The 19,127-nt window shown below is 40.8% G+C and overlaps 1 protein-coding gene across 1 annotated transcript in view; it reads left to right on the forward strand.

Annotated features, from left to right (window-relative positions):
* Positions 1 to 19,127, forward strand: part of ASXL3 (additional sex combs like 3, transcriptional regulator) — a 167,848-nt gene that overhangs the window by 107,710 nt on the left and 41,011 nt on the right. The window contains 1 exon segment of the mRNA XM_015426393.1: positions 12,897 to 13,018. Within this exon segment, the coding sequence (XP_015281879.1) occupies positions 12,897 to 13,018 (122 nt within the window).

The following is a 19,127-nucleotide window of genomic DNA, read 5'->3' on the forward strand; positions in this document are numbered from 1 at the left end:
ACCCGTATGTCAAATCGCCACACTGCCACCGCCTGGCCGGAAACATCCACTGCAGGGATTTTTGTAGCCGAGAAGTTCTTTTGCCTTTTTCCGAACCTCGATCAGGACGTCCCAACCGTCAGCTAACACCCTCCCACAAGGGAGATTGGTGTGCCCACCCTCTCTAAGGAGTGGTTCCCATTTTATCTACTCGCTGAAGCTTTCGAATCGCTGGGTGGATGATGAGCTGGGGACAACAGGCTGGCTGCTCATACCAGCGCGGCACTCGAACTAACACAGTTCGGATGTTAAGACACTAAGCAGGGGGGAGTGAGAAGGATCACTGAAATGGCTTATATCCATTTCAGCCTTTTAAGGTGAAATAGATGCAAGCTATTTCAGCCTGTTAGGCTGGAAGCGACAGGAGTGAAAGGAATCACTGAAATGCTGGAATTTAAAGGGAACCTTTAAAAGCCTTCTCAGTTGACTTGCCTTGCCAGTTTATTTGGAGTCACTGCCGTGGCAGGATGACTTAGCTAGTCAACTGAGAAGGCATTCAACTCACTTGTGAGTTGCACTGCATTGGCGGTGCAGCTTGCAAAAACCATTTAAAGGGATCTCTTTAAATGGTTTTTGCAAGCCACACCGCCATTTTTTAGTTTTGTCTTCTCAAAGGCCTACCACTGGCACCAGCATGTCTGCCAACAGTGATACAAGGTCCTGGTATAGTTCCCTTGTTTCCATAAGAGTTCTTCAGTCGGTATTCCAGTGAGAATGAATATATGTTGAATGAAATAGCGAAAATAACTTTTAAAGCCTCCCACAAGAATGACCTTTGGTGATAATCTCCCAGTCTCCTGTCCGGGATAATAAGCTTACACTTTCGTCAGAAAGGAACATAGCGACTGAAGAAGAACTCTTATGGACAAGGGAACTATTCCAGGACCTTGTATCACTGTTACTGTTACCTCTGAATGTAATTACTCCTCGCTGTTATCGTAATCTTTGAATGTTATTGTTCCCAATTTTATAGGATGTCTCAGCTATTGGCTAGTTTGATTGCTTAATTACATCCTATTTGGTCAGTTGGCAACTGGACTTTGTAAATTTTGTGAGTCCATTGGTACTGATTTTGTATTTGAGTACAGTGTTGTACTGTTTTCAATAGAGTAATATTTGTGAATTCTTATTGGTGGAGCTTTTATATGATTTGGGAGCTTCTGAGATGCAGCCCATTTTCAGAGTTTAATATATTTGGTTACAGTGGTTTGGTCACTGGCAGATCTGTTTGGAAACTGTAGTGGCTTTCAAAACCAGTTTTATGATATCGCATGATGGTTTGCTGTTCAAAAGAAAAAGGTAAAAATCTCTCTAGGTATGCTGAAACAAGGCACATTCCCCTGCTATTGCTCCTCAACTACTATTTAGACGTCCATTGCTTCTGAACAGGGAACTTCCATTCAGCCACCATGCCTAATAGCCATGAATTTATCTCAACATCCTCTGCATAATGCATATTGTGGCATTAATTATGCTTTGTGTGAAGAAGTTCTCTACACAACTTTTTAATTAACTGATGGAATTAGATGGCTTTAAAAAGGATTAGACAAATTCATATAGGAAACGTCCATCAGTGGTCATTAGCCGTGACAGATAAAAGGGAACTTCCACATTCAGAGCCAGTGTACCTTTGAATGCTGATTTCTGTGGTAGGCAACAAGTGGAAGGGTTTAACGTTCTGTTCTGTAGAGTTTCCTTAGGCATCTGGGTAGCCATTGTGGAAAATAGGATGTTGGGCTACAGGGACTCTTGGTGTAACCCATCAGGGCTTGTCTTATGTTCTTAAACTTTTGAGTAAATCCATGGGTAAACTCTTCAGAGCCTAGTCAGAGAACGATGGCTAATAATTCTACCAGCAAATACTGATACTCACTTTCTCATGTTGGTATGCGCCTAAGGGACAACAGCAGCAGTACCTTCTTGTCCAGCAGCCCCCCATCCTCTGCCTTCTTAATTACTGAACCATTAAACATCTAACAAGTTGGAGGTGTGTTTATGGGTTGTCATATCAAACTAGGTGATGGTTTAAATAAACTGTGCACTAATTCACTAATTTATAAAACCCATTGTTCTTTTTTCTGCTACCAGATATTTTCTGCAGCTTTGGTTTCTTTGAAATGTTAGCATATCATCTTAAAGATATATCCATGTTATTTTCTCCAAGGAGGCATTTGAATGTTAATTATAATGTTAGGAGCTGCACAAAATAGCTACATAGTTTATTTAAATTCTTTGTTGGTCCCAGATGCATACATCTGTATTACAGTTTAACTCCCTGATCGTTTTCCTTTTTTTAAAAAAAAGAACCAAACTGGCTGGCTGGCAAAGACACACACACACACACACACACACACACACACACAGCCTGTTCTGATTTTCTAAGTTAAGCTGAAGATATCAAAGTGATTGAGGTGTTTCCTTCATATATATGTGTGTTGACAGTGTATGACCATTTATGTCAAATCATGTATAGTTCTCTGCCACCTATTAAAAATATTGATTTTATCAGATATTTATATGTGCATTTTGGTTCCTTAAGGATGCGTTTCATAAAATTCAGTATCTCAGTATGCTTTGTTAGATTGTTATTTGTAGACAGTTCTCCAGTAGAAACATTACTGCAATATCAAAGGAAAATGCCTTTTCTGATCATTTTATTTAAAATCAGTCCTGCTTGTTTGGCATGAAAAACAAGTATACTATATTATGTTTCTTCTTAGAGCAGGAAAGGGAAGGGTCAAACTCTGTTATATATATATATATGCATAAAATTTGCATTTTCATTTGGTGGTAATACATGATTTTTTGCTTCTATGGTTTGTTTGTTTTTAATTATAGGCAGACTTTTCTGAGCATGTGATGAAAGCTTGGTTAAGCTTATATAACAGAGGATGATTACGGTGAGGGGGGTGCCACAAGGCAGCCTCGCCTGGGGAGGGGGGTGCCACAAGCTAGCCTCGCCTACTGCACAAGAAACCTTGGGCCGGCCCTGCAAGTGCTAATGTCAGATATTTTGAAAGTGAAGGATGTCCAAAGAATACATTCCATCCTGCTTTATCAGGAACCAAAAAAGAATTCACTAGTTAAAGCCTGTGATTGAAGCCCATCTATATATATATAAAAGAAAGTCCCCTCACTGTAAAATCAATGCCCGGGCCACACCCGCTGACATAGAAACACTAAATTTGGATCAGCTACAGAGCTCAGCGTTCTGAGGTAAAAAAACAAAAAGTACAGGGGACTGCAGAGAGCTAATGACAGTTGAGGAAATCAGGAGTGGCCAACTGCCTGTGTGGTAGGCTTGCCAAGTCCCCCCGGGGGGCAAGGAAGCCCCCCCCAGAGGCCCATTCCCCACTGCCGGCGGATCAGGCCCCAGGGGGAACCCCACCCCCAAAGCACGGGACGTGCCTGGCGTCAGCACGTCACCCGGAAGTGACACAGCCACGCTGGGCGCGCCGGGGGCGGGCCATGGTCATCCGAGGGAAAACTCTATGTTTTTCCCTCAGATGACTGCAGCCCTGCCCCGGTGTGTCCGACGCGGCCATGTCACTTCCGGGTAACGTGCTCGCAGTGCGCCCACGCTTTGCGCGCGCACAGGTGCTCCCAGAGCAAGCCGGGAGTTCCCTGCTGTGGCTTAAGGTAGGATTTGGCAACCCTACTGTGAGGTGAGGCAAAGCTGCTGGCCCAGCCTCCCTGTGGCTTCAAACATGCTCCTCCCTCCTACACCTGACAGGCAGTTGTCTGTCAGGTGCAGCAGCAGTTGCAGGGTGCTTAAAGCCACGAGGGAGCCTGCCCCAGCAGTAATGCCTTAGTGATCCTGCCAGTCCCACCTCCACAGTGGCTTCTAATACTCCTCCCCCTAGTACATTGGACAGGCAGCTGCCTGTCAGGTGTAGGGGAGAGGAGGTAGGATGCTTACAGCCGCTGGGGAGGTTTGCTCAGCAAGATTGCCCTAGCCCTGCTGCTGGCCCAGCCTCCCTGATGCCGTTAAACATAATCCCCACAACACCAGACAGGCTGGTGTCTGTCAGGTGTAGGAGCAGAACCAGGCTACTTTAATCTATCAGGGACGCCGCCCCAGTAGGATCACCTTAGCGATGCTGCTGGCCCAGCCTCTCTGATGGCTTCCAACACACTCCCCCCACCTCCCACACCTAACAGGCGGTTGTCTGTCAGGTACAGCAGTGGTTGCAGGGTGCTTAAAGCCATGAGGGAGCCCGCCCCAGCAGTCTACAGAGAGGTCCTTCAGTAGAGAACAAAAAAGTACATATGTCTCACTTCATTTTTTACACTACAATTTTCTCCATTAGAATTCCTACAACAAATGTTACATTTCAAACTTTACATCATCAGTATTATAACTGGATTTACGGAAGTTAAATACTGTAGCGAAGGACGGGTATCAGGCTAGTCCATGTATAAATGTGATTGAAGCCCATTCATGTACAAATGTAACTGGGCTAGTTCTCTAAAACTGTTTTAAAACATGATACTGTACTGTTGTACCATTGGGCTGCATAAACATGAAAAGAATTAGAATGCCTGAGTCAAGATATTTTTATAGCTTTGGGGTGAGTTCACAGCTTCAGTCTGTTGTTCTCCTAAGAAATTACCCAGTAACATAAAGAGACAGGAGACAATGGTAACTGGTCACAGATAATGGTTTCATGTGTTCAGTTTTTCAAATGATAGCTGCTTTTACTGCATAGGAAACATGTGAAGTCATTCTTGAGTGCATCTCAGAGAATATTAGGAACCCATGTCTTGGAAATAGCTTCTATAAGGTCATGAGAGCTGCTTTTGGTCATCATGTTCAAACCATTATTTCAGTAATGCCATGTAGCCCTGCAAAATAAGTAAGTGAAAAGTACGCAGACGGAGAGTGATTTCAGCAAAGCGTACTCTATTCAGTCAGGAACAAGACGACTTTGGCCGGCTCGCAGGCTGGCTTATATTCCCTCAGAACCCACCACCCAAAACACACACACACCCCACTTCCCGATAGGTTATTTACAGTGGCCGAGAGTCCCTCTGATTGGGGTGGGCTAGGATCCACCTGGTCCATTGTCTCTAGGAGCGAAGCTTGAGGTTTGTCTCTGGACATGTCTGGACTTGTCAGGACTTGATACACTACAGTAAATCATAGCATTTTGTTTGTTCTTTTATCCTTGCGGTTTGGAATATAACCTTGCTGCTGTTCTTGCAGTCAAATCTTATTGATGTTTACTGATAAGTAAGCTTTACCAAATTTAGTGGTACTTGCTTTCATGCATAGAACTTCAGCTTCAGTGGCATCTGCCATAGTTGCACTATTGCACATGTAATGTGAAACCATAGTTAATTCTGAGAAATGAAGAGGGAACATCCATTTTCCTTGGGATACCAGGCATATCCTTTTTTGAATTAGTCCAACAGTTAAATAAAACAATGCATGTATTTTTGTATCAGCTAACAGTACTTACAAGGTAGACTCAGATGGCTTTGTAGAAGCCATAATTGCCATTTATACAATTGTAAATCACTAATTGTTACAGACACACGACATTTAGTTGCTTTATGTATTTGAGCAAGTCATAATTGCTTATCATGGGGAAAATTAGTCACACTCAAGCTTATATGCAAAAACCACTGTAAGAACTGAAGGCCCTTTTGCTGTCATTTCAGTCCTTGCCCCAGCTTCTGAAGCATTATTTCTATGGATTAAAGGTAAAGGTTCCCTTGCTCGAAAGCCAGTAGAATCCGACTCTAGGGCTGTGGTGCTCATCTCCGTTTCAAAGCCGAAGAGCCAGCGCTGTCCGAAGACATTTCCATGGTCATGTGGCCAGCATGACTAAACACCAAGGCGCACGGAACGCTGTTACCTTCCCACCGAAGTATTTATCTACTTGCAATTTCTCGCTTTCGAACTGCTAGGTTGGCAGGACCTGGAACTAGAGACGGGAGCTCAGTCCGTCATGCGACACACAACCGACCTTCCACAGCCTGCAGTTCAGCGTCTTAACCACTTGAGCCCCCGCAGCTCCTCATTAATCCCATTAATTCTCACATCCTTGCATTATCCATATTGTCGCCCATTCAACTCTGGCACCCATCTCCTCTTATTTGCATAGTGGGTGCAAGAGCTGAAAATGAGCCTAATTCACTCCAGCATGAAAACATTGAAGCAGTTATCAAAACAGTTTTGGCCCTTTAATTTATTTTGAGCTAACAATATTTTTCCTACTGGGGAGGGGGACATTGAGATGATCACTAAACGTCTGATTGCCAACTATAAAGTCAGAAACATAAGGCATAAAGGAGGGGGAAATTAAGATGTAGTCGATAACACTACATCTCCTGAGGAAATATATGTATACTCATGCGATTTGTCAAAATTTGTTAGACCGTTCGGCCAGATTTTATAAAATTGGGTACAAAACTGTACTAGTTCCAAACCTGCGGGGTTTGACAAATTATCCCTAGAGCATCTCATAGAAGGAGTAAATAGAAGCAAAAAGTCATCCTGATCGAATCTCAAATTGCTGAGAAGAGACAAGATATCGTTACCAACTCTGGCATTAAAATCTCCAGCTAAGATTATTTCTACATTGGGAAATTTTTGTTCTAGCTGTTCAAGGTATGCAACCAAACTACTCCAATAGGTAGACAGGGTAGATCTGTCAGAGGAGGGTAGAATGTAGATGTTCAATATTATTAAGGAAAGATTTTCACAATTAATCAAGGTGGCTTGAGCAATAGGAGGGCAATCTTGAAGGCTAGTTGATTTTAAATTAAGATTACAAGAAACAAAGGTGGTTAACCCCACATAGTGTTGACCGCCACTACTGGCCCTGGATGCTGGAAAGGAGTAGGATTTAAATCCTTCAAGGAATAAAGGAGTTAGGGCCCGAGTCTCCTGTAGGAGAACAATATCAAAGGACCTACGATAATTTATGAAATCATGATCTTTGGCCTTGTTGCTCCACCCCACTATATTCCAGGAGACAAATTTAATTGTCATGGGTGGAGTACTATCCGGAAGTCAGTCCAGCTCAACAAGTTGATCTAAAGAATTATTCTCATCAAGATTGACACAGCCATTGCTAATAGTACCAACATACTGGGGAGGGGTCCTTTTAGCATGAAAGCTTACCGCTAGAATCCCCCCCTCCCTTAGTGCAGATGAAAAAATAGGACCAAGGGGCTCAGGCTGATGAACAACTGCTTGGATCTGGATCTCAGTACGCTTGATGTTTGTTCTTAGATGTAAACTAATCTATGAAAACCCATCTGCTATGCTGAATCAAGAGTTTCAATACTTTTTCTACAGCTCAGGAAAACCTCTCCTTTTTCATAAGAAGCCCCCCGTACTGGTTCTTTACCCCAACATTCAACTCTTGGAAATTAAAAGTGTTTTTTTCTAAAATTCAGGAGGTCTAATCCATAGAATCCTGCCAACCTAGCAGTTTGAAAGTAAGAAATTGCAAGTAGATAAATAGGTACCACTTCATTGGGAAGGTAACAGCGTTCTGTGCGCCTTGGTGTTTACCTTTACTTTACCCTTGATATGTGTTTTTTATACCAATTGGAATTCCACATCTGCTGTGTCTCAGGACGTGGAATTTCTGCCAAAGATCTCCCGATCTCCAGACTTAGGCCAAAAGATTCCAAAATTATTGAAATCGAACACTGGTTTAGATCTTAAATCTTCATTAATTAATTCTTCCAATCCCTTAGAGGCAATACAAATCTATGGAGATTTATTAAATTTTATTACTGAATCCCTAAAACAGGAACCTAGAAGGGTTACATCCAAACAAGTAGTAAAATCTCAAATTGCTTCATGGTTTGATCGAGAATGTCGGAATATGAAAGTCCATTTACATTCCATTTACTGTAAATATCGTCATTCCGCAGCTACCTGCTTGCCATCAGAGTACCAAATACTCAAAAATCATTTACCTCATCTTATAAAGACTAAAAGGTTGACCTTTATCAATAAACAGTGGGAACAACTTCTCGGTGCTATTACCCAGAATGATACCAGGCAGTTTTGGGCCATAATTAATGGTGCTACTCGTTCTGAGATGTCCTTTATATCAGCTATCACACTTGATACATGATTCCAATACTTTTCTGATTTATTTTATGCAGATTCTTTTAATGGAACTCAACTGGTTTATTCTCCCCTGAATGGTCTCCCAGAATGGCCTCCTGTTTCCCCGGAGGAAATAACAACTCTTATAGATCAATTAAAATTAGGCAAAGCTCCTGGCCCAGTTGTGATAATCCCGGAGGTATTGAAAGCTGACCCAGAATGGTGGGCCTCCCTGCTAGCTGCTCTTTTCACCATGGTAAATAAGACTGGCCAGATGCCAGCAGCTTGGACCAATGCAATAATTGTTCCCATCTACAAAAAGGGTTGTCATCTTAATCCCTCTAATTTTAAACCAATTAGTCTCTTGTCTGTCATTAGGAAACTTTATGCTAAATTTTTGCAAATTAAGCTCAGTACCTGAATTTTATTTAGTAAAATTTTAGGACCAGAACAGGTGGGTTTCTGCCAGGGGAAGTCAACTCTGGACCACTGTTTAGATCTCGCTCATTTGATCAATAAGTACGTAGGAAGGAAACGGTCTAAACTGTATATTGCCTTTTTGGACCTTAAAGGGGCTTTTGATTCTGTTTCAAGGGAACTTCTCTGGGTAAAGCTTGAGGGGATGTCTTTGGATAAGAGGTTATTATTTCTTATTAAAAGACTTCACACCTCCACATCCTGTCAGGTCCGGTGTTCTTCATCTGGGATACTTTCCCCCAAGATCTGTATTAGGAAAGGGGTAAAGCAGGGGTGCATTTTAGTCCCCCATATGTTTAACCTTTTTTAAAATGACCTTGCCCCTTTTTTGTCATTAGTTGATGGCCATAGCCCTAGACTTGGCTCTACTCTTATTCCCTTGTTATTATATGCAGATGACACGATTCTTTTGTCTACTTCTCGTGTTGAATTAAACTGTTTACTGAACCATGAATATTGTGTGATTAACAGATTGGAGTTGAATTATGAAAAATCAAAGGTATTAGTCGTTCCTATTCCCCAAAATCCTATAAATGGATTATTAATGGCAACAAACTTGAACAGGTTAAGCACTTCAAATATCTGGGCATCTGTTTCCAATCTAATGCTACTTGGACCTACCATCACAGAATGGCTATTAATGTAGTTAAAGTTAATGCTGCAGCAATTTATCGCTTTTATTTTTCTGTTCGAGGTAGGTAACCAGAATGTGCCAGCTGCACTTAAAGCCTTCAGTGTTAAAACTGGAACTCAGTTACTGTATGGGGTACCTCTCTGGATTGACGCAATGGACATTTCAGTTGAATGTGTCCACTCTACCTTTCTGCAAAAGATCATGGGGTCGCGAAGAGTCGGATTTGACTGTGCAACTGAACAACAACAAATGTGTGTTCTATATGCCGCTTTATGTTTGGAGTGCGGTCAGAATTTGTTGGCTACTAGGGCATACATCCACACTATTAAATTTTGGTTTTGACTCCATTTCAACACTGATCCCTTCACTTATACGTACCAACTACTTTCTGAATCTGTTAATTCCAGCTGGCTATCATACATCGAAGCCAAAATGTTCCCTGAATTTATCTCTAGAATCCTTATTTATGCTTTCTGAGTCTGAGGCCTTTTTAAAAATAAAGTCTAGTTTATTGGGATCAGAGCTACAAACTCTTTATAGCCTGGCTAATAGAACCTGTTCTCCCTTAAATTTGGGGATTGTTCCTAATGCAAACTTTCCAGCAGTATACCTTTATCAACTTATAGCTCCAAATTTGCATAGAGCCATATCCTTGGCTAGACTTAATGTTCTTCCTTCAGCTATCTTATCTGGCAGATTCCAAGGGATTCCCTATCCTACCAGGTGCTGTCCTTGTATGAAGGACTGTGTTGAAACTGTTGCCCATGTTCTCCTCCAGTGCCCTCTCTATCTGGAGTCCAGTCGGGATCTTCTATATCCCATATTAGCCCAATTTTTAGAGACCCCTGATGATTTTAAGCTTCTTTTCTTGCTTGATAATCCAGGTATAGAAATAACTGAAACAGTAGCAAAGTTTTTTTGCAGTGCCACGGTCTCATGGCCTGATAAGTGATACTATGAATTAGGTTTTATTATGATGCTACTCTTATTATGATGTTACTCTATGATGTTACTCTGCAATTCTAATTTTACTCTGCATGGATTTTGTATTTAGGTTACTGTATCTTCATGTCTTGTCTAAAGGAATGTCTAAAAAAAAAAAGAACAAACTGTTAGGTATGCATGAAAACCTGCTGTTGTTGAATTACCCATTCTAGGCTTCTATCATGAATTGGGCTCAGTATGGACATGCTGTTTGTTTGCAAAAATATGACCTAAGCTTGCACACCAGCTGAATTCTGGAATGTTGATGGAATCCACCACCGAAAAATGACATATTTATTGTTTCTTCTCTTGTCAAAGACAGCAGTAGGCATGAAAAAAACTGAAGCAGTTCAGCCTGCTTCTTGGGCCAGTAGTGGGTAATAAGTAATTCACAGGTCATAGTCTTCATTACAGTTTTTGCGCAATCCTAGTTTTTTAATGTAATTTTAAAATCTCAGCATTAAAATATATTACTATTGTTTTTTTAAAGTAAGTTTCTAATCCTTCAGGTGCAAGGAAACATGATCACAGAGTATTCTAAAGACCAAGAAGCCAAATGCATCATGAAGTGGCTTAAAGCCCATGTCATTTTCCCCCTGGAGCTGCCTCATGATTTTCAGATATTAAGTGTTAACAGTTTTAGTATTCTTGGTGTCCCTTGCAGGACTGAAACTTTGGAACTGCCTCTTTCATGATTAAAAATGTCCATCCAAAGCTGGTTACCTGGGTGGGGGGGGAGGCAGATACAAGCAGCTTCAATCTGTCTTTTCCTCCCCAGGAGGAAGACATTTGGAGGGACATTTTTAAACTACAGAAGAGGAAAGCAAAGGGTTAAACACCCTCACCTACAATGTTTCTGTGGAGAGGTTTTATCTGTGCTTTCCCTTTCCACCATCCACTGACTCAGTGGACTTTCTACTACTTCTGTTTACAATTATCAGTACTAAAAATATCACTATAGTGTCTTAAAACTATAGCAGTCTATTTGTTCATTTTTTTACATTATTTATAGTCTGCCTTGCTCACTGGAACTCGAGGCGGATTACACAGAGTGAGTCAATACAATCAACAAGATGGGACATTCAGTAAACAGTGAAATAGGATTTGGGTTGTAGAACCAACCAGAAATCTTAAAAAAACAGAACTGAAGCAGAGCATAACATGACACATTAAATGATGCAAAATTACACAATAAGATCCAACCCGCAGCAAACTACGCATAGTAGTATAGACCACAGTCCCCAGTAATTTATCCAAGCAACTTTGTGAAGCATTTTGTACAGTACTACCCTGTTCCCTGTGTAGAAAAGCCCTCTTGATTGATTTGGTGGCAAGGTGAGAGGGGAACGGCAGGCAGCAGGGGAAATGGCACTGGATATTTGCAGAAGGAAGTGGAAATCCACACCTCCCCTTCAACACTGTCCCAAACCTGCCTTTGGTACCAAAGCAGATTTGGGGGAAATCTCAGGGGATCAAGGGAAAACCCAGAATGTTAGTGGAAGCACAATGCCAAAATTAAATCCACAGAGATTTGGGGGGCAGGGCTCAGGGCAAGAGTTTTCTGCAGGCACAACCCCATTGACCCTTCCTCTCTCCAAGACAGTCATCTGGGTCTTCAAATTAGGTTTTTAAAAATATAAGGAAGATCCTAATCACTTTTGGTTTGGCCCTGAGGTGGCTTAAGCAACCATCTTTCTCTTGGCCTCCTTTACCCCTCTGCAGCCGCAGTATCATGATAATAATACTGGCTGGCCTTGCAGGTTGGGTGTTTCTCCTATAGTGTATGCAGAGCACATTGACCACTTAAAGCACTGTGTAAATGCTGTTCCTTATTAGATTGCTAGGTACACGGACACCTGCTTTTGAAACTTGATTCTTTTTCACAATGTTTCAAAATATTTAGTTTTACACTGATCGTCATTTTATTTAAGAAACTGATCTTTGGATCAAATTTAGTTATCTGTTTATTTCCCTCTAGTTGAGCATTACCACTATCCAGCCAGGTCAAGCAGTCTCTTAAGGTTTTTAAATTCTATGACATTCTGATTCTGTTAAATTTAAAATGTTTAAATCTCAAATGATGGTTTTGTTTCCTATATTGATGGTTTTTCTTTACACTGTGTTCAGTTTAGTTGTTAACATGATTGGAGACGGAAGAGTACATTTTCAAATTATAGTGGAAGACATTTCACAGATGTTAATTTGTATGTATCAAGGCATTCACTGAATTTAGCATGTGTTAGCACACAATCAAAAATTTACATCTTGACAAAACTGAGCATTGTGTCATATCATTGCCAGTGGCCATGCAGATGCTTTTTGTAGATGGAGGCCTATAATTCTACTAGCAGCAGAAAAAAGATCAGACCAATTTTAGGCAGATCTCTGGAGTTTCCCCTGAGGAAGCACTAGGCAGTACTGTGATTATTTGACAGTTGATTGTTCCCTCTTACTTTCTTGCCTATGTTCTCCATAGTAATCTTGCAGATATTCCATTTTCTCTGCAACGTAACTACTTTCTGATATTCCATTTTCTCTGCAACGTAACTACAACGTAACTATGTTGCAGGTCAGCCTAGAAAATCCTCCCTGTTCTGCCAGTTCTGTGACATCTTAAGTGAAATTATGTTAATGTTTGCTGTCTGAATTTTGTAAATTCTCAGTGCTTTATTTTTGTATTCCTAGTTTGCATAAAGCAAGCACCTGAAGAAGTGTCTTCCATTCGGGACTCAGGACTTACGAATGCACCAATGCAAAGCAAGCTAGTGTCTTCCTTTCAGCAGCACACCAAAAAGGCACTTAAACAGGTAAGCTAATATTGGACTGGCAATTATGTGAATTTCTTATGTTGGCATATTGTAGTTAGAAATGAGTAGGCAGATCTTAAGGTCTTGTAATTGAAGCTAGTGCCAACTGTCTGTCTTGATGTCATTTTACTGCTACCTGAGCTGTTAAATATGTGTTCCCTAGCATAAAGGATGCTGCCAGATTTTGAAGCCCTGCTGTTCTGTCTCCAAAATCCCCATTTCAGTTTTTGCTCAGCTTCCTTTTGTTTCTTTCTTGTTGAATTTACACATTAACATGACCCATGAAGGTGGGCTGAATGCACCTTTTGCAGTGACGGTATGCTTATTTTCGCCTCCCAAATCCATGTTCCAGCTGGGGCAGACCATCTCACCGTGGCTTGGGGGGATGGCATGCTAGGATGCTGCCTCAGGAGCATGCAGGCCTCTGATGCAGTATGGCATCTGTGTAAACCCTGATCAGCTTGCCCGGAGCTGGACTCAGAGCATTTCACAGTCTGCAGTGCTGGCCAGCCACCACCACTGTGCTGTGTTGCTTTTGCCTGGGAGCCAGAGCAGCTAACTTTCCTTTCTTCCTCACTCCCACCACTCTACTTTAAAAAACAGCTTGACAAGCCACATATGCCCTGCATTGATCCTCAAACTCTTTAAAGAGTCTTTACTTTCATAGGAGTTCAGGCATCATTTTTGGGTTGCCTGGTCTAGGGAAGGGGCTGAAAGAGCAAGGAGGATTAGCTGCTCTAGAGCATGGGTGGAGGTGGGGTTGAGTCAGAAGTAGCTGTTATGGTTACACAGAAGATAAGTGGAGGGGTGGGATGTTGTTGTCACCTCCAAATTCACTGCCTGCAGTAGCTGTCTCAATTGGACTTAGCATAGTAGAGAGAACTTTTAGGCTAATCTTGTGCACTCAGTGGTGATGCTCCAGATGGTTCCTTCTTGGCTTTATAGTGCTATGTCTCATACTGTGTTGTAATGATATTCCTTAAGACAGTGTAAGAGGAGAGCTTGTTAGTAAATAACTGTGCATTCCTAAGCAAAGTTACTCCATTCTAAACCTATTGGTTTAGATGGGTATCATCTTAATTTTTTTTTAATTAACTTCATTTATAGCAAGCCTTTCTCACTAAAACTCAATTCTACTTAAGCCTGCACTGTTAGTATCCTGGCTGGCTCAGGAAATTCAGTGGAGACTGTTCAGGCAAGTGTTGATGCCTTCTCTGATAATAATAGAACCTTTGAATAATCTGAACTACCATCTCACTTTAAGAATCATTATGTTAGGAGAGCAAATGGTTGAATGATGCTATAGTGAGAGATAAAGTGGCACAGTTTAAGGGTTTGGTAGGATGCACTAGGCTTGATAACAACAAGACAAAAAACTGAGGGAGAAATCCATAAATGCAATTATGGATATCTTGTTAACATACAAATTCAGAAAGGAACTGCAAATCTTTGCATTAGGATTAGTACATATGGCAAGGAAATCAATGGGAAGTTGTTTTATTTTAAAATAATTACAGTTGTCTGGAAGAAATATTATTGCAAATCTTAGAGAAGAGCTTTTTCTCCTTCCATACACACAACACTGAACATTTAAGTTGATGTGTTGTGCTTTGGCCTAAGGATATTCCCCCTTCCTGCACTCCTTTCTTTTTTTGCTCCAGGTATTCATTACTAGCAGATGTAGGCAGCTGGATTTGATTTAATACAGAACTGTAAATTCTATCTGATAGGTAAATGAACTTGAAGCAGCAATTTTTGTTCAGAAAATTGCTGTTGGGAGTTAGTTCTCCTACTGTATATCCACTCTTCAGACTTTCTATTGCTTTTATAGACATATAATGTGCTCCCATTCCACTACAAATAGCCTACAGTGCCTCTGAATACATAGAGATGTTAAGCAATCGTATGTGACACACCACCTGATATTAACTTACTGGATCTGTTCTGCAATAACAGAAGCCGAAACTTTAGCATGTTCTGGGAATAAATCGTGTACACAGTAGACTGCCTGAAGCACTATGAACATGGCTGTATTTTTATTTTAGCTGTAATCATCCTGATTTCTTGCTGTGTAGTATTTTTTTAAAATAATTCAGAAACCTTTTCCATTCAGCCTATTAGAAAAGGTAGTGTCAGTGATTTGCACTACTCATATGCACCTTAGCTTTTACAAGGAGAAGCATTGGTAATGGCTGACATGGTGATTCAGATTTGTTGGGCTTCTCTAATTGTTGCTCACTTGGCAAACAACTATTCAAGTTGTATTTTCAGAGCACCAGTTTCCTTTGTACAAAGGTAGGCTTAACACCCCCTGCCCTTCTCTGAAGCTCACTAATTGGCTTGGGACCAATCAGTCTTCAGAGGAGCCCAATTCCCAATTGTAGGATAGCCTACAAAGCAATCACCCTGAGCTCCTTGGAAGGACAGTGGAGTACAAATACATGTATCAATAAAATTCAGTGCACTGAGCTCATGAGGCACCTGCTCCATCTGGTCATCTTGATGGGGATGTGCCAGCATGAGCTGGGGCAGCTTCTGTGTTTGACTCTTCTTGTAAGAAAGGGTCTGAAATTGTGAGAGAGAAGACTGATGGAGAGAGGGGGAAAAGTGACAGATACTACAGGAAGCTTCCTCTATACTGGCTGTAGCTTTCTTCCCACTCCTTCCCAAGAAGAGAACACAGCATTGCCAATAGCGCATGATAGCAGCAGTACAGAGGATATGGTGGAAGCAAAGGAAAACTGTGCTGCCAGTAGTGAAGCCCACAGCTTCAGAGAAGGTGGTGGTATCTCTGGTCTGCAAAGTAATCATGACCCCAGGTTCTGTAGAGTCTCTCCAGGCAGAGGCTGTGACCTCACTCAGGCCTCAGAAAGCCACTCAAGGAGACTCTCTTCTGCACCCTCCTTTCCCTGAAGCACAGCTATAGAGAAAGCTACAGAGAAAGACAAGTTTGGAGTGGTGATAACTGGATTTCAGTCTGACTGACTTGTCCCATGAAGAGAGAAATACTCTTCAGCTGGTGAGTGTGTGGCATCTGAGGGCCAGACCAGAGCTGTGTCTTTCGAAGCCAAGCAGCAGAGCCAGAAGGGCTCCCACAATAAACAACTAATGGTTCACTGCCAATACTGGCTGCTGTCTTACTGTAACCCTGTAACTCTTCTTCAAGTAAAACTAATGGCATAAAAAAAAACCTGGGGAACCTACAGATGCATTCCCTTAATATAATAAACCTCTCTTTCCAGTGTTTAATCTAGGGAACAAAATGAAATTCTAAAGCAATCATAATGATTTAAGAACGACATTCTTAGGATCAGCCGCTGAGTGCCTTCCCTGGAAGCTTTACAGCTGCAAAGAGACGGAAATCCTTAACTATTATTGTGTCATGTAATGTACGTTTATGTTTTGTAAATATCATATGTTAATGAAGGTGTTACAATGCTTCTTGTGCATAGGTCTTTACTTGTGTTTCACAGAAAACAAAATTGATTTTTTTGAAAAAACGGGGTCATTTGATATTAGCATAGCGTGTGCTTCTAGCATTCACTTCCCTGTAGTTTCTCATGCAGATTCATAGTTAGAATTATTTCCTTGACAGTCACAGAAATCATAAATGCAGTGCTTTGGATCTTAACTTCTGTTTCTGCTTGTGCTAGGTACTTTTGCATGTGGTAGAGGAGGAGGGCAATTGTTTTGTTAATTTCCCCCTCCCACTGCAGCTCCTTGTTTTGATACTCATGGTGTTCTGGAATTCCAGTAACCAATGGGGCTACAATTTCAGTATTCAAAGAAGACTGCAGTGGAAAGGGTGGGCAGGAGATTAGGTGGATCATTGGTCTTGTCCAGCAGGGGTCTTCTTATGTTCTTATGGGTATGATCATGTTATCAGAAGCCTTCAAAAGTTGGACCAAATATTTATTGAAGCTCCGAAAAGAGAGAGAGAGAGTACTGTTTAAGTGAAATAGGTTAGGCATTATTGACTGACTCATCTCCGACACTGGTGTAATATCTGAATTGATAAAACATGGCTGCTATCAGCCAGCAAACCAGAATCAGAAACAGATCTGGAATGGATTTGAAACCCATAGTTGTGTTAAACATGGCTTGGAATTACATATGAATTAATACACTATTGTTATGTTCTGTATATATATGTTATGTTACATATGAGTTACTATACCATTGATCCACAACCAGATGTTGCCAAGAATATGGGAAATGAGAGCAGACTATAAGCAACTTTAACTCAAGGTCTTGCCTATATATTTGGAAGTTGATTACATGTTTTTTGTTGACCAGCAGAAGACATTGTTTGGTATGATTTCTGCTTGAATCTATGTGCTCTCAAAAAGCAAATGAATTTATTATATATAGACTGGTACACAACTGCAATCTTAGTATGATGCCTGGAGCAAATGCTTCTTGCTCTTTCCTCTTTACCAGAAAATTTGGTATCTGACCAGTTTACTGAATGTTGATGCAAGACATGCATTGCCTGGAGAGAAACTGGATGTTAGTTCCATGGTGTTTTGAACCATTTGCTTGTTGACATGGGTTTCAGAAAAATTCTGCTTTTATTCTAAACTTGTTTTACTGTTGAAATAACAAACAGCAGTGCCATTAAGAGCAGCAGGATATAATCTGCTTCTTAGTTAGCTTGTTTGCTTTTGTACTGTGGTGGAAAGGAGATAATATTTCCCCACAGGACACTTTTCAATTGACCATATTAACAGCTTAATGCTAAAATCATTTTTGAGAGATAATGTCTATCCTTTAAAAGCACACACAGAAAGAACTAGTTGATACATTTTACCTTTCTGGTTCCAGTGATATGAAAGTGAGCATGGCTTTTGAAGCCCACCTATCTTATCTGTATACATGTGTTTTGCTTTTGGTGCTGGAAAGCAACCAAAAAGTGATTTTTATAAAGTTAAGAGGCATATAATCATGCTTTTTTACTGGGGGGGAAAGTGCAGCTTAAACTTTGGATTCCATTATACATTCCATTATAGTTATGTTCAGTGGATGTTAACAAAATAGGCAATAGTAGATAATAATTATAATAATTTGTATTGTAATGGGGCAGTGGCAGTGAACTCTGGGACCATTTGTTAGTAAGTAGTATAGAAATATTCCAATGCAACCCATACATCAGCCCATCATGCAGATTCTTCCAACTCCTGTGTTGCCCCAACCTCCTGGATGGATGATGCTAGTATGGGAAGAACTATAGAAGCTCTTTCTCCCATTTGTTCAGGCTTCTGATTGGTATAGGAGAATTCAGGGCTGTGAGTGGCTCTTTCACTACAAAGGTAATGTGAGGAGACTGAGACCTTTTGTGTCAACTGAGGCAAGCTAGGAAGATGAGGGTATAATTAATAATAGTAAATTGATTGTTAAAGACTAGCACATTTATGAATGAAACAGCAACTGGAAAGAACCCAGTTCCCTTGGGTTGCCATCCAGTGCTGCCCTACTTGGAATGTACTACATTTCCCAGATTTTGTTTCATATATAAAATACTAACGTGACCCCTGAGTCTAATTAGGTGAAACCACATCATCTTATATACATGGTATATGGGCTTTTTATACGGGAAAGGAGCTTATAAAATGAATTTAAGAGTACAGATTTAGTAATTTTGTAGGTCAGCGTGTGTGTTAAATAAAATGATTGTAGCCTTGCAGACATATTCCGCTTTTATGCTTAGCACTTTGATTCTTTGCTATGTGAAACATGTTGTACAAAATTTTAAGGAAGGAATGGGAATTAATGATTTTCAGGCTTGAATTAATGCTGTTGGCTGAGTCCCTGAATGTGGAATGAATTGATGATGATAAAAGATGAAACAGATATTTGTTTAAACTTGATTATATGAGGATAATATATCATTCTTTTGTGTTGCAGACTTTTTAATGGAACAATTGTAGATGTTCTAATCTATGCTATACGTAATTTTCATGACTGGACTTTTAGCATATAGACTCGATATTTATAGACCTCGTCATCCCAGTCCATATATTGCAAATATAGTCAGTTATTGCATATCATGGGCTGGATCCAACCAGTTTTTCTGCTGATGAAAAAAGGAGGAAAGGATCCCATTCTGCTG

The sequence above is a fragment of the Gekko japonicus genome, unplaced genomic scaffold (assembly GCF_001447785.1).
Source record: "Gekko japonicus isolate JY-2015 unplaced genomic scaffold, Gekko_japonicus_V1.1 scaffold802, whole genome shotgun sequence".
Classification (NCBI taxonomy): Eukaryota; Metazoa; Chordata; class Lepidosauria; order Squamata; family Gekkonidae; genus Gekko; species Gekko japonicus.